This window comes from Nilaparvata lugens, chromosome 4 (genome assembly GCF_014356525.2).
Source record: "Nilaparvata lugens isolate BPH chromosome 4, ASM1435652v1, whole genome shotgun sequence".
Taxonomy (NCBI): Eukaryota; Metazoa; Arthropoda; class Insecta; order Hemiptera; family Delphacidae; genus Nilaparvata; species Nilaparvata lugens.
In genome coordinates, this window is record NC_052507.1 from 36708276 (window position 1) to 36723157 (window position 14882).

Here is a 14882-nt window from a genome sequence, read left to right on the forward strand (position 1 = left end):
GATGGATGAGGGAAGAGGAGTGAAAAGGAGAGAAGACAAAACCGACTATAAGGGACGAGTTGCAATAATAGAGAAGATGGTTGTCTGGGAGCTGGCTCAGGCCATCCTCTCTCCTTCTCTTACACATTCTATCTCTCTCCCAGTTCTGTTCCTTCCGCACTCTCCTCCTTCATTTCCTTCTATCTTTCACAGAACCTTTCGAGAGTAGAAGACACTGAGATCCCTCTTGGTTTGCGGCTGGTAATACTAACATCTGCATCATTCAGACTGTAACTAAAACAATCCGATTGTTATCGCACCCGATTATTGGATTTAGAGCTTGTTCAGTAGGTGATTCTTGATAGATTATTATAGAAGTTCATAACCATTTTAGGTTATTTTTAAACCAAGTTTGATTTGATAAATCATTTTTATAAATTTATTACATATTACCATCGCAAATGAGCATGACAACACGTTGAGATTCGATTGAGAATCCATAAATCCAAAAGTTCAAAAGTTATCATTCAAAGCAACAAGCTCAACTTACTGAGAGAATTCACCTATTGGGAAAATTCTATCCAAATCTTCATCACAATATGAGGCACATTGACTGCTTGACTGAATATTTCCATTCATCGGTGATAGTTATCGAAGAAATATTTTCGTTCTGATAAATCGTGATCCCACTTGATTACTTCTGTTCCAGTAAATTATAATTACGAACCGTTCATCATCAATTACTTTGATTTTTGATATTATTGATTATCATTTTCAATAAAAGTATTATAATCATATTATACTGTATAATTCCTATTATAATCCATGATAATTATTATGGTTATGTTACAAAATAATTCATCCATTTGTAAATCAATCGTGTTCATTGTGTTTATGCTTGTCAGTAGTGCTATAAAATACAAAACATTCCGCTTAATGTATCAGGAGACATGAATTATTGATAGCAATGATTCATCGATAAGAAATATTTTTACTTTCCTTGCCCTATTACCATAGGTATGGAAAGTATTGCTTTCCGAAAAAAATTAAGGGTCCCAAATTTCTAAATTTCTATACGTTTCAAGGTCCCCTGAGTCCAAAAAAGTGGTTTTTGGGTATTGGTGTGTGTGTGTGTGTGTGTGTGTGTGTGTGTGTGTGTGTGTGTGTGTGTGTGTGTGTGTGTGTGTGTGTGTGTGTGTGTGTGTGTGTGTGTGTGTGTGTGTGTGTGTGTATGAGTGTATGTGCGTCTGTGTACACGATATCTTACCTCAAAATTAACGGAATGACTTTAAATTTGGAACTTAAGGTCCTTACAATATAAGGATCCGACACGAACAATTCCATTCAAATGCAGTTCAAGATGGCGGCTTGAATGGCAAAAATGTTGTCGAAAACGGCTCCAACGATTTTGATCAAATTCATACATAGAATAGTCATTAATAAGCTCTATCAACTGCCACAAGTCTCATATCTGTAAAAATTTCTGGAGCTTCGCCTCATCTATGCAAAGTTTGATTCTAGATTCCCAATTATCGGGCATCAGATACAATTTGAACAAAAAATCTCGAGTGAAAAAGATTGAGCATGAGAATGTCTACAATTAATGTTCAGTAACATTTTTCCTAAAATTGAAAATAAGTTCGAAATTCGAGAAAATGTGATTATTTAATTGCAAACTGTTGGCAATTGTTGATTCTATTAAATGATCCACTATGAAGAGATAGCAGATCTCGTGTGTCTCCAGCGTTATTGTCCTGTCACCAGCTGGCTCAAATCTTTGAATAGTAGACTTGAGATGCGCGTGTACACTAGCGTCAGGTGATCAATTTTCATAATGGCGGGGAAAGTTGTGTGAGTGCTCAACACCAGATTTTTTTACTCCGTAGAAAAGTTAACCACCTTGTTGAATTTGAATTGCAGTTTCTTCTCATCCGAATCTTTGTTCAAATAGTTCACTTCTGAGAATGAGCAATTGGTGTAACTAACGGTGCTCATTTCGAAAGGTGATTCAAGGAAACTGGTAGTGGAAGACTAGAAGACGTGAAAGTGATAGAAATGAAAGAAGAATGCTAGTAGATAATAATTATCACTATACCAACAGTTTATGGGACAGTGCGAGAGAAGAGTGGATGACAAAGAGAAAGAAAATCGAGATAGGAGTTGGAGCCTATAATATCAAATCAGATCACGTGCATTGGCCATTCTTCCTACTTTTGCTTTGCCGCAACCTCCACTGTTCACATCTGTTCTTCCATTCTCTTTTCTCTTACCTATAATCTTCTCAACAATTCTTCTTCTGAATATTTCTCATGTAGAATCGCGTGATATGTGTATCACCATAGAAATCTGAATCCGGGAATTAAGATACTTCATTCGTAGTACATAATTGTGCAAGTATGTCAATAATGATAATATTTTATGATAAATTTGAGCCATTCTGAAGATTCATTGTATAGATAGATAGAATAGATAGATAGATAGATAGATAGATAGATAGATAGATAGCCAGCCTTTAGATAACCTGATAGATAGATAACCTGGAGGGCGACGTTAGGGCGCAGCCGGCCCTCTCTCCCACTTAACCCTCCTATACAATTCTAATGCATCTGCATCACAACATAAGGAAATAATCTCCTTATAATAAGGAAATAATCTCATAGAATAATAAGTAATATGATAAAAAAGTATAAATCAATAATTAAAAAAACTCATTCAATTTAGTAGAATATATTTTAGACTGAAAAAATAAAAAAATTATAAAATAGAGTTATGGAAAAAAAAGTTTTTTTAAGCAAGAAACAAAAAAACTTCACGCAAACACACCACGCACACACCTCCTCATCTTATGACCCGATCGCCCTCTCTCAGCCACGCCAAGACCTTCGCGCCGAACAGTGTCCGCCTCTCCACACTCCTCAAAGATGTGAGTAAGCTATTCCACAGTCTGCAAGCAGTCACACAGAACGACCTATTATATGTCACAGTGCGATGGATGGGAATGCTCAACAGGCTTGCGTCATGCCTCGTATCTCTTCTGTTGATTCCTGCGAGGAATTGAAATTTCTGACTCAAGTAGAGAGGAGACCCAGTTGCCAGAACCTTGTGGAGGAGCATCAGCACATGATAAATTCTTTTTTTCCCCTTTTTGTGTAGTTGAGAAGTTGATATTGTGGTAATTATTCATATTGAATGGAAAAGACTAAGGAATTTTCAAAAACCATAGATTTATTGATACTTAGAAAGACCGGTTTCGGTTATTACACCATTGTCAATCTCTGATAAACTGAAAACAGTTTGAAAGTTTACTGAATAAACTTAATAAATTTACTGTGAAAAGTTTTCAGTTTATCAGAGATTGGCAATGGTGTAATAACCGAAACCGGTCTTTCTAAGTATCAATTAAATCTGTTGTTTTTGACAATTTCTTAGTCTTTTTAATTCAAAATGATAAATTCTGCTGTCTCTAAGCTTTAAAATACCCATCTGAGCGATGTAAAGGCTTATGTGGTCGTCTTTTTCAAGACCAAAGATGAATCTCACACGGTAGTTCTGAGCCCTTTGCAGTCTTTCAGAGAGAGTCGCTGTCATGTCCTGTATAAATGTCATGTCCATAATGGAAACGCGGAAATATCAAGGTCTTCACAAGCATTATTCTCTCCCGTAAGGGGATAACAGCTCAATTCTCTTCAGTGAATGAATGCCTGCAAAGACCCTGTTGCAAGTCTTTGTCACTTGTCCAGTCCAGTCTAGGTGTCTGTTAAATGTAAGTCCTAAGTTTGTAATGTATTCACTATAATCCAGTCTATGTACGTTTATTTCGATGAAGGGTCCACGTTTGAAGTCAAGTTGTTTTGAAACTCTTCTATCACCTATAACGATTGTTTTGGATTCATTCATTTTCAATCCATGCAGTGCTGTCCAGAGTGAGACAGCAGTCGGGTCCTCATCCATAAGAGTAACTGCTTCACCAGAGCTATCAGTCTTGGAATCTCTATAAATCTGTAGATTGTCTGCATGAAGATGATATCTGGAGTGTCTGTGTCGGTCAGTTACGTCATTTACATACAGACTAAACAGTAGTGGTCCCAAAACTGAACCCTGAGGTACCCCCCTGTTGACCACCCTCCATCGAGACGTGCTGTCCAATCGAACACACTGCTGTCTGTCAAGAAGGTATGACCTCACCCATGCCACACTACTCTCAGAAAAATCATGATTTTTCTGAAAGGTGATAGATACAATCGAGTGCCTCGCTCAAGTCAATCAACACCATCAGTGTAGACTGGGTCCTAACCATGACCATTCGAATGTCATCTGAGACACAGAGCAAAGCTGATCTGGTGCTGTGTCCTCCTCGGAATCCAGACTGATGTTCGCTGATGATTCCTTTTTGAGTAATAAAGCCACTCATTTGCTTATGAGCAAGCCTCTCCTGACCCTTGGACAAGACAAATAGTATGCCGACCGGCCGATAATCAGAAGGAAAAGTGGGATCAGGAACATTGTTGAATGGAATGATCATGGAAAATTTCAATGCAGATGGGAAGCTGGAGGTCATGAATGGAGTATTGTATAAATGTGTGATGAACGGAGAAATAAGAGGCAGAATTAGTTTGATGAATCTCACTGGAAGTGCATCGGCGCCGACAGCATTACTCTTAATATCACAGATTGATCTAATGACATCCATCTGCGTTACTGCTGCCAAGTGAAACTCATCATCACACCGTAACACCTCATAGTTATTGGAATACTCATAGGCCAAATTCAAACTCAGGGTACCTGAGCGAAGTGACAATTCAATTCTTCAACGGTATGTCTGACCATCAACTTGAACTTATCCTTGCCTGCCCCGAGAGACTTCAAAGTGCTCCATTTGGAAGCCATTGATGTATTAGAGTTTGACAATTTTTTTAATATTGTCTTTTGGAATTTCTAATTAACTGTTTACATCTATTTCTTTTTGCTTTGTATTCGTCAAAAGTATTTGTATTGTGTGTTCGTCTGGTAAGAGTACATAGTGTATCTCGTTCTTTCATTAATTGTTTAATATCTTGAGTAATCCATGGAGCTGGTGTCCTGGTGACACGTCTTTTCCTCAAGGGAACATATTTATTGAAGATATATTGTAGATTATATGTTGCAGGACAGGGGAGAACAGCTCAGCAGTAAAGCTAAGGAATGAGGTAGTTAATGAAGTGAAGGAGTTCAATTACCTGGGTAGCAAAATCACAAGTGATGGAAGAAGCTGCAAGGACATTGCCAGCAGAATTGCCCAGGCTAAGATTGCCTTCAATAAGAAGAAAAATCTATTCACCTCAAAAAACATAAGTCTCGACGTAAGAAAAAATATGTTGGAAACGTATGTATGGAGTACTGCAACATATGGAAGTGAGGCGTGGACAATGGGGGTGAGAGAGGAAAGAAGATTGGCTGCATTCGAGGCATGGTGCTACAGAAGAATGATGAAGATCAGTTGGAGAGATATGATTACAAATGAGCAGGTTTTTGAAAGAGTGGGAGAGAACCGGAACTTCTTGAAGTGGATCAAGCAAAGAAGAGCACAGCTGATTGGCCACATCTTCAGACATGACACTCTACTGACAAGGATAATGGAGGGAATGGTTGAGGGAAGGAATATGAGAGGAAGACCTAGGCTGGAGTATATGAAACAATTGCTACGGGATATGAGATGTGGATCATACTACGAGCTGAAGCGGAAAGCGGACGACAGAAAAGCATGGAGAGCTGCTGCCAACCAGCCCTACGGCTGTTAACCCAAGAGAGAGAGATTGTAGATTATTGACTATTATTAGAAGGATGATATTTATATTATTTGTGTAGTAAATTCCTTCCAGGGCATGTGAATTGTCTCTTGGAATAATGCTGTGCTATCTATATTTTTGTAGTTATAATACTTGATTATTTTTGGCTTTATTTTGTGGGGCTTGATAAAGAGGTATAAAGAGATATGTAAGAGAAAGAGGAAGAGTATAAGTAGAAAAGAAGGAAATGGGAAGAAGATGATTGGACAAGGATAGAGGGAGTTAAAAGTGAGTTGAGGAATGGTTAGAAAAACAGACGAAAGAAGAGACAAGGAGAAGAATTGGAAATAATATTGGAGAAGTCGAAGGGGAATGGTGAAGAGAGAAATAAGATGAGGAGGGGGACAAAAGAACCAATGGTAATTTATAAAGAAATGGAGAAGAAGAAGAAAGAAAAATAAGGAAGAAATTATGAGATATCAACGAGTGTAGCTGGAATCGATTGGGGAGAATGCGAGAAGACAATATTGAAATTGGGGAAGAAGAATCATAAGAAGCAAAGAAACAAGAACAATGGTGAATGGGAAAGAGAAGGAAATAGGCTGGTCGAGGAAAGCGATGTGGAAAAACAAAAGAAATCAACGAAAAGGAACATTCGTAGGAGATTGGAGGAGAGTAAGATTCACAGGTAATCAGGGGGGGTACAACATCATCCCTTTTTTGAGCAGTGGCGAGTGGAAGGAGGGGGCTTCCAGGTGGAATGCGGTATTAAGGGCATCAAACTTAATCCTATAAAACAAACAATCGGAAGGCAGTGTGGTGGCGGCGGCGGCAGCAAGCCAGCCCGGGCAGAGATTGCCGACAGGAATGGAGTTCTCTTGTAGACTACCCTGGCGCAGTGGCTCATTAATATGATACGTTCATTAAGTCACACAGCTCGCTCTAAAAACATGTGCGCAGCAAACCTTGTAAATAAACTCGTGTTTTGGCCAATTTCCCCTACCCTAATTATCCTGTACCTCCCTCTTCCTTCCCATACATATTTCTCTCTCTGAGAAAGGAAATTTTATCTATTTCCATCCTTCAACTCCTGACTGTCTGTACTAATGAAAGCACGACTGAACTATCAGCTTACTTCCATATCTATGAGTTACGATCTCACTGTATTTACTCTATGAACGTTACTTGAAACCATACTCAACAATAGTTTATTCCCATCATCATGATTCTCTTCATAAGTGTAACGTTACAGGGATAACGATCTATATTAAAATGAATAATTGAAGGAATAGGTACAAATCTATGCTTATAATGTTCATCAACGTGTGACTAAGTGAGCATACGACTTTTCTACAAATGTCAGCCTTTAAGTGGAATCATGTGGATATACCTTGAGTGAGAGCGTTTGAAGTCTGATTTTTAACTCGATTATTCACCAGTTGAAAATTCAAACATTTGAACCTGAATATTCACAAATAATATATTATAAAATATTCTAAATCTATCATTCATTGTATATCTTTCTATTTTGGAGTGAATTCCTGTTTGAAATGAACACAGAATTCAATATCAATGAGATGTTTTAGAGTATTTAGAATAGCTATATTGCAAAAATTAATTGAAGTATTAATTGATGTTGATGACAGTATAGTATGATACTGAAATAAAAACCTTCTCCGAAACAAGAGTTGTTCATACAATACTCACTTGAATGGACGTTATTAAAGAAATGGGAAGGTCTCATTGAAATGAAATAATGTTCGAATCTGACGGCTTTCATTGTCACTCCATTTGGAACAATATTATCAATCAGTGTTGAAATACTTGTTTGTCCAAAGTTTGCTCAGTGGATCAAGGTAAACCAGTGCATTGAATTTTTCCCGCCAAATTCGGTTGTTATTTGTTGCGCGCGCGCGGCAACAGGCAACAGGCGGGCTCGGCAGACATGCCACGCTAGCTATTCATGACAACAACGCTCGATATGAATTATTCAGATGGCAGTGGCGTCGGCGTCGGTTTGACATGGGCGTCTCAAAGACGCTCTTTGAAGAAGAAAGTTTGCTCGGCCTTTTTTCCAGCCAGTGCCACCGGACGCTGCATTTATTCCCGGATCACTCTTTCAAACGCTTTTTTCGGCCCGCTTATCCCTCCCAACATTGTTCGGTTCTGTTGTCGGTTTTGCTGACTAGTTTGTACTGCTTCCTTTGTCCCCCCCCCGTTCCGTTTATCTAACAATTCTGCTGTCATTCTGATGCTGCTGATTCCGGTTCTGTTCCAAGTACCGGCTGTACTCATAATAATAATAATAATAATAATAATAATAATAATAATAATAATAATAATAATAGTAGTAGTATTTCAAAAATTGTATCATCCTTAAATGTTATTAAGTTACTTTCGTTTATCTTTCTGTTATCTCAGAAATAATTTTCAATGATAATATTCAAAATTATAAATGTTGTTGAATCTATGTAACCAGAGGTGAAATATCCACCCAGACTAGGGTCTCTCTCCCCCCCACCTTCACAAGAATTTCAAGGACGCAGTCTGCTTTCTAGACCCCCTCCTGTAGGCACTCCTGATTTAACTATCGGTACGTCCTGAGTTGTCATTTCTTGTTGTCAATCTCGTTTCGATAATCATCTCGCAATTCATGTGCCATTATTGGTGGTTCTGCATCATCAACATTCATTATTATATTGAATTTTTTTTCATTATCACGCATTATACTCTTCAATTATTTTTTTTTTGTTTCTCTCTCTCTGTACTATCAATTGATTGATCATTTGGGTTTTTGTCATGCCATTTTTTCTTTTTCAGTTTAATTTGTCTGTTTGAATTTATGCTAATTTTCTCCAGAATAGTTCTTTAGTCAATTTTCTTGCAATGCTTCATTTTTCCAAGATATCAAAAGTATTTCAATCTTGTATTAAGTTAGAGCTATACGTGTTATGTTATTTTATATAAACAGTATATTTCAATAATGCTATCATCTTGTGAACACTCTACACATTCGTTGAAAACCACCACCTATCTTTTAAAGAATTAAATTTTCTCCAACTTCAACAGTGATATTTTCACTCATGCCTGCCTATTATTGTGCAATATCAATTTATAATTGGAACTTATAATAATTGTTCCATGATTTGAATTATGTTCCAGGTTTTCTACAAAGGAATCAGCTACCCACGCCATAGTAGCGGTTCACAACACAGATATCAACGGACAACCAGTCAAGTGTTCTTGGGGTAAAGAGTCGGGGGATCCCAACAATGCACAAACCGCTGGCCAGGTTAGCATCTACATCAATTACTTGAAAAACTAATTGTTTGAATTGCACCTCAGAGTGAATTTCATTATAATCTAATTGATAAAATAGTCAGCGGTCAGATTCAGTTGCATCACTTCGGTCCATCCTCCAAACTCTAAAGGAGGGGGCTCACATGTTAGTCAACAAGTAGCCATTATTATCATCAGCTGATCACATAAGGTCATGTCCAAAAATTATGCCTTGAACGTATTATTTCTAGTATTTTTTTTAGAATGTCTGAGAAGTTGTTAATTTCTCAGTTGCTACTAACATTCAGTTATGACAGAGTTTGGAACTAGGTTTTGATTGTTAACCAATCAGGGGGGAGGGGGCTTGATTTCAAGCTATTTGAAAGATTGTTCATGACCCAGTTACTAATGAAATCTACTGGCACACTTCGGAACTGAGTCTCTGATAATTTACGACAAAATTTGGGAAAATAGGTGGAGCGTGCGTACTGAGCAGTTACACCATCTTGTAGCTACCATCACCATCAACTGCTGCTAGCATCAAGTGCAAGAATTTAAAAGCAATACTCGGATAAATTTCCGGTCAATCGAAAGCTAAGGCATAGCCTACAACTTAATGACCAATCAGGATAGTAGTATGAACTTGAGTGTGTTACTGAAAGCGTGGTTACAATCTGGATCACATTCATGAATTCTCATTCTTTTTTTGAATGAAACACTTTTGTCACTACTTAGTAATTGGGATTGTAAGTCTGACCATGACTTCTATCAATTCATCTGTTTCAAATCATTGGATTCGCATTTGGTACATCTTCAAGCACTTGAATTGATAAACATTTACTGTGTATCACTGTGGAGCAGTGATTGTGATGAAAAATGTCTCACTATTATTCACCAATTCAGGGACTATTCACGACTGTTATTCGCAATGTGTTATTCCTCAATGAATATTAATCAATAATGTGTTATTCCTCCAATTGTCGACTTCTTGTATCATCAACCGTTTATTTTTGTTTCAAAATACTGATAAACCTTGAATCTGAATACCTTTCGAAATATCAAGAGATAAAGGATCAATTATATTAGCACAATAGATTCTCATAAAGAACGGTCACAAAAGAGGTAGAAAGAATCTTCTCACTCGAATTTTTAAATGCTTGAACTATCCAATTATAACTGGAAAGGCTGTTTACTATTGCTTGATGAAAATGATAACGTAAGAGCACAATGTTGCAGTGAAGAAGAGAGCGAAAGAAAAAGGGGAGAAAATTAGACAAGAGAGGAAAAGAACGATTGAACATATTCCCCTTAACGATATCAAAGACGATGGCCCTCCCCTATATGCTGATTTTCCATTCTAATTAGTCTGAATTTGGAAAGCACGCTACGATCTCTAAGAGGTTTAAACTAGATAGAAGGAAATAAAAGAGAAAGATCAGATGGAGAGCCATTAGAAGAGTAGAGCGGTGAGTGTGGAGATTGAGAAAAATCAGTTTAATTGTGAACGGTGAGCATTTTAGAACGTAACTGGCCAAGTTTCACAGTATGCAATTATTTTTGATCAGTTTTGTGTTACATTAACACACCATAACCTACATAGCTTTGACTGTAATGAAAGTTTCTTATCACCTGATAAGACCATATTATGGTATCAAGAGAAGCAATTCTGTGATAGTTTGTGGATACCGAGAGAATAAAATGGGATTTTAATATTAATTGGATTGTTCATTGAACTAGAATTTGAAGGACAAGATATTGGAGAGAACAGAGATAAGTTAGAGATAGGAAAAAATCATAAGAAGTATAATCTTTAGAAGAGTGAAAGAGGAAATAGGGATCCAAACAACTTCAAGGAGGTAAAAAAATTCTCTTTTCTCCCGAGCCTATGACTCATAGAGGAGGTGAAAGAATTCAATAATAAAATATGAAAAGGGGAAGGATATTAATTTCAAAGAGCAGTAACAAATACAATATGAATGAATGAATGGATGAAAGAAGGATGATGGCGAGAAAAGTTGCTCAAGGAGAATGCAGAGGGACAGTGAAGAACGTCAAATGTTTTAGAGAATGGAATAAGAGGAGGAGAAGCAAACAATTTACTATACAATAAACTATGATTTGAATGAAGAGAGTACAAGGAAGGAGTAGAGATGATAAGTTAGTGTGATGGAGAGAATATAAGGAGAAGTGGTGAGAAGTAATGCGAAATTGTGAAACGAAGAACATATGGAACGTGCGGTAAAAGAACAATATAGAAATTATTGGAAGGTAGACGAATGAAGAGCTTCGAGGGTAATAAATAGAGAAAGAAGGATTGGAAGAGGAATGCACGCGAATAATAATTTGAATGTACAGAAGAGGGGGGCGGCTCCCACCCCCATAACGACTGAGTTCCCAATTATTTTCTGCTCGAATTGTCCTCCACAAACACAAAACACACGGAGCGTGATCAACAATTTTCAAACTAAATGGATCAATGCTCTTTCTAGTGCAAGTTAATCGAGTGACCATCTCGTTTTCAGGCCCCACCCGTGTGCCGGTCTGTCCACTTCACCGAATATTCGACTAGTCGACAAGTGCGCTTCCAAGAACGCGAAAAATGCACAAAATAGAACCAATACTATTCATATCAGAGCATACTACTGTGACCATTGCAGCATTCTTCCAGATACGATTTAACAAGTTTCGCAACTAGTACTGTCCATTTTTTGTAAAACTGGAAATGGGTACATGGTATGATAGCTTGCTCAATGGAATCGTTGGAACTAGAAATTTTTATGAACGAGTACGGTGCACAAAGAATTCCTATGTGCTAAGTATAACGAGGCTTTTTCAATATGACCGAGTTCAGAATGGGTCTAGTATGGAATTACGTGTACTTTTTGCAAATAATTTTTCCACAACAATTATTTTATACAGGCTGGTTGAAACAAATGTGCTTTATCGGTTGATCAAATTGACATAATTGTCAATTCTCAAATTATCCATTCATTATTCATCCAATTATGTTGGTTTCATATAATCCGTATGCCAATTTTTCCAATCATTCAACCAAAAGATCAAGTTAATGATATGTGATAAATTCACATGAATTTTGTATAATTCAAGAAGCAGAGGGTGCATAGTGCACAAAGTACATTATGTACACATTAGATAAGCTGGATTACATACGTGAGTTTTACAAATTTCAATACTTGAAAAAAACGCTGGTGTTCATGGTATTCATAACAAAATACAAATAAACACTGAATGAGAGCATAGACCCAAGGTAGATAGATCAATGTATAGATCGTGATTGGAAAATAAATATAACTTATAAAAGAAAAGCGTTCATTATTTTCGACAGCGGATCTGGGTTTCAACTTCGTAAATCAGTCGGTGATCACAAATTCGCTTTAATAAGCGAATCAATGATGCTAGTTTCGGAATGCATGGAGATGGGATTACACACAGAAAATGAGAGGCTTCAACAGATATGCTGTGGATATCACTTGTTCGCCAATATGTCACACTGTAAAGTGTATATAAATGTGTATCAGGGCTAGGCCTCCTCCTACCCCTTTTCAATTTGTACCCTCTATAATGATGGTGGAGATGATGGTGATGATGATGAACCAAATCGACGCCATGCTGTTGATCTGATTAAAGCTTTATGCCTTGTCAGCGGAATCGGATTTTGTAAGCGATTAGATTATAATTATGACTTGTTAAGAACGATCCTGTATTAGTTTTCCACCACCATTCTAATAGCCCTCTCCTCCCAATCCAATCCAATCTATATGATAAATTTCAAATTTAAAGTATTTCTCAGGAAAAATACTTATATTAAAATGCATTGCATTAATATAAATATTATAATATTTCATTTCAGTTGAATAACTTTGAGGGATTTTGTTTTGAAGAAGCACAGAAATGGATATTAATATCTAATAAGATATTCTGGATCCATCCCCCATCCTCTTGTCCATCCAGACAGGAGAATAGATTCGATAGAATCTCATGAAATGAGAATATTAAATTATCATTAAAACTGAATAAATCTGATTTGATTTTCCTACTACTGAACCGAGAAGCTTTTTGAAGATGCATGAGGTATTCTTAAGAAAAAATCTACACTTTCAAGACTAAATTACTTTTATTTGATGCTATACTCTCAATAATTTTCAAATCATGAAGTGTGTTATGCATCCATGCATAGAACGATTCTCAAGTAGAGTATTGTTTCAACAACATATAGTTATGGCTTCCGATTCATAGATTTAGAAAAATACATTCAACATATTATATTCAACTTGATCACTCTTTAATATCATAGCAAAATTTTTGAAAAATGTATCAAATCCAGACTTATTAACTTCCTCAAAAAGAATAATATTCTATCACCAAATCAACATGGCTTCAAATCAAACTGTAGTATCAACGACGCAATCCACAATGTCATTTCACAAATAACAGAGGAAATCAACTGTGAGGAGAAACCTTTGGCAATGTTCCTGGACTTGAAAATAGTTATTTGTGCAACTAGTGCGCAAAGTGACAGTTTGCTGCACCGAAAGAAACGTTTACGCCCGAGCCATCTCTGAAATCCATCAAATGTTTGTGTGTGTGATGCTGTTATTAATAACAACCTTAATTCATTTAAAAATTTATAATCCAATTGAAGTTGAAAATTCTCAGCCAAAGTTATCATTTTTATTCATTCAAGAATCAGAAAAAATATGGATAAAACAAAAAATTCGCATTCAAAATACACGCCAACAGCTTGTGGATGGCTGAACCGACAAGCGCGCGACCTAGCGGGAAGAATCGTACCTAACTTCGTTTCATCCAGCTAAAAACAGTATTCAGATATTTAGACCAATCTTAAGGTTAACTAAAATTGCCGAAAAATACTATAAGTAAACTAAAAAATATTTGTAAAATAACATAGACAACAGAAAATACTTTATTGTATTGTAATATTTTATTCGAATGTTATTTTATTAATTTCATTGACATGGATTTCGAACGGTAATTATTTAACCTGAAAATTCGAATTTCATAATGTGTGTTTGCTACATTTCTCATTGCTTGGAGTTGAAATAATTATTACTGTCAATAGAAAATGAACATTATTTATTATTAAATGATGAGAAGTTATTATTTAATTATGATTTAGATAAACATTATTCTTGTTTTGGATTTCTAGATTGGGATTTTATCATAAATGTAGGGTAGCCATTGAAATGATTCTTATCTAAATCTAACCACAGTCATTGTTACCAGCTTAATTTTTGTTTTCGTGCACTAATCCTCCATATAACTCACCAACTATTTTGTGTTGCCATGTTGCAAATCTGGATAGCAGAAAAAAATTTTCCCGCACTAGAGAGGAAAAGTGATTCTTTGGGTTCTGTAATCAGTGCAGCAATGGCCACTTTTCAAGGTAACTGTAGGAAAAAGCATTTGATACGGTGTCACATGATGTTCTGCTAGAGAGATTATGGAATGAGAGGAGTAGCATGGGAACTATTCAAGAGTTACTTGTCAAACCGGACCCAGAGTGTCAGAGTGAATGGACAGACAAGCAGCAAGCTGGAAGTCGAATATAGAGTACCCTTAGGGACCGTCCTTGGCCCTATACTCTTCTTGATTCATATAAATCCTCTATGCAGTATGGAAATTGGAGGAAATATCACCACCTAGACCAGCTCTACAATGAGTTTGGTGTGATGGACATAAGACAGCTCTACTCCTTGGAAATAATTTGCAGACTACACAAAAACCCGGAAAGCTTTCAACAAAAGAACCACAGTCATAACACAACTAATAGAGACCTTCTTATTACGAACGTGGCTAGGAAGGCAATATATCAACGAC

The 14882-nt window shown here is 36.7% G+C and overlaps 1 protein-coding gene across 5 annotated transcripts in view; it reads left to right on the forward strand.

Annotated features, from left to right (window-relative positions):
* LOC111049599 (nucleolysin TIAR) overlaps positions 1–14882 on the forward strand; it is a 675963-nt gene that overhangs the window by 641192 nt on the left and 19889 nt on the right. For all 5 annotated transcript variants that reach the window (XM_039427387.1, XM_039427388.1, XM_039427390.1 and 2 more), the window contains one exon: positions 8907–9036. In XM_039427387.1, the coding sequence (XP_039283321.1) occupies positions 8907–9036 (130 nt within the window). The remainder of the gene's footprint in view (positions 1–8906; positions 9037–14882) is intronic.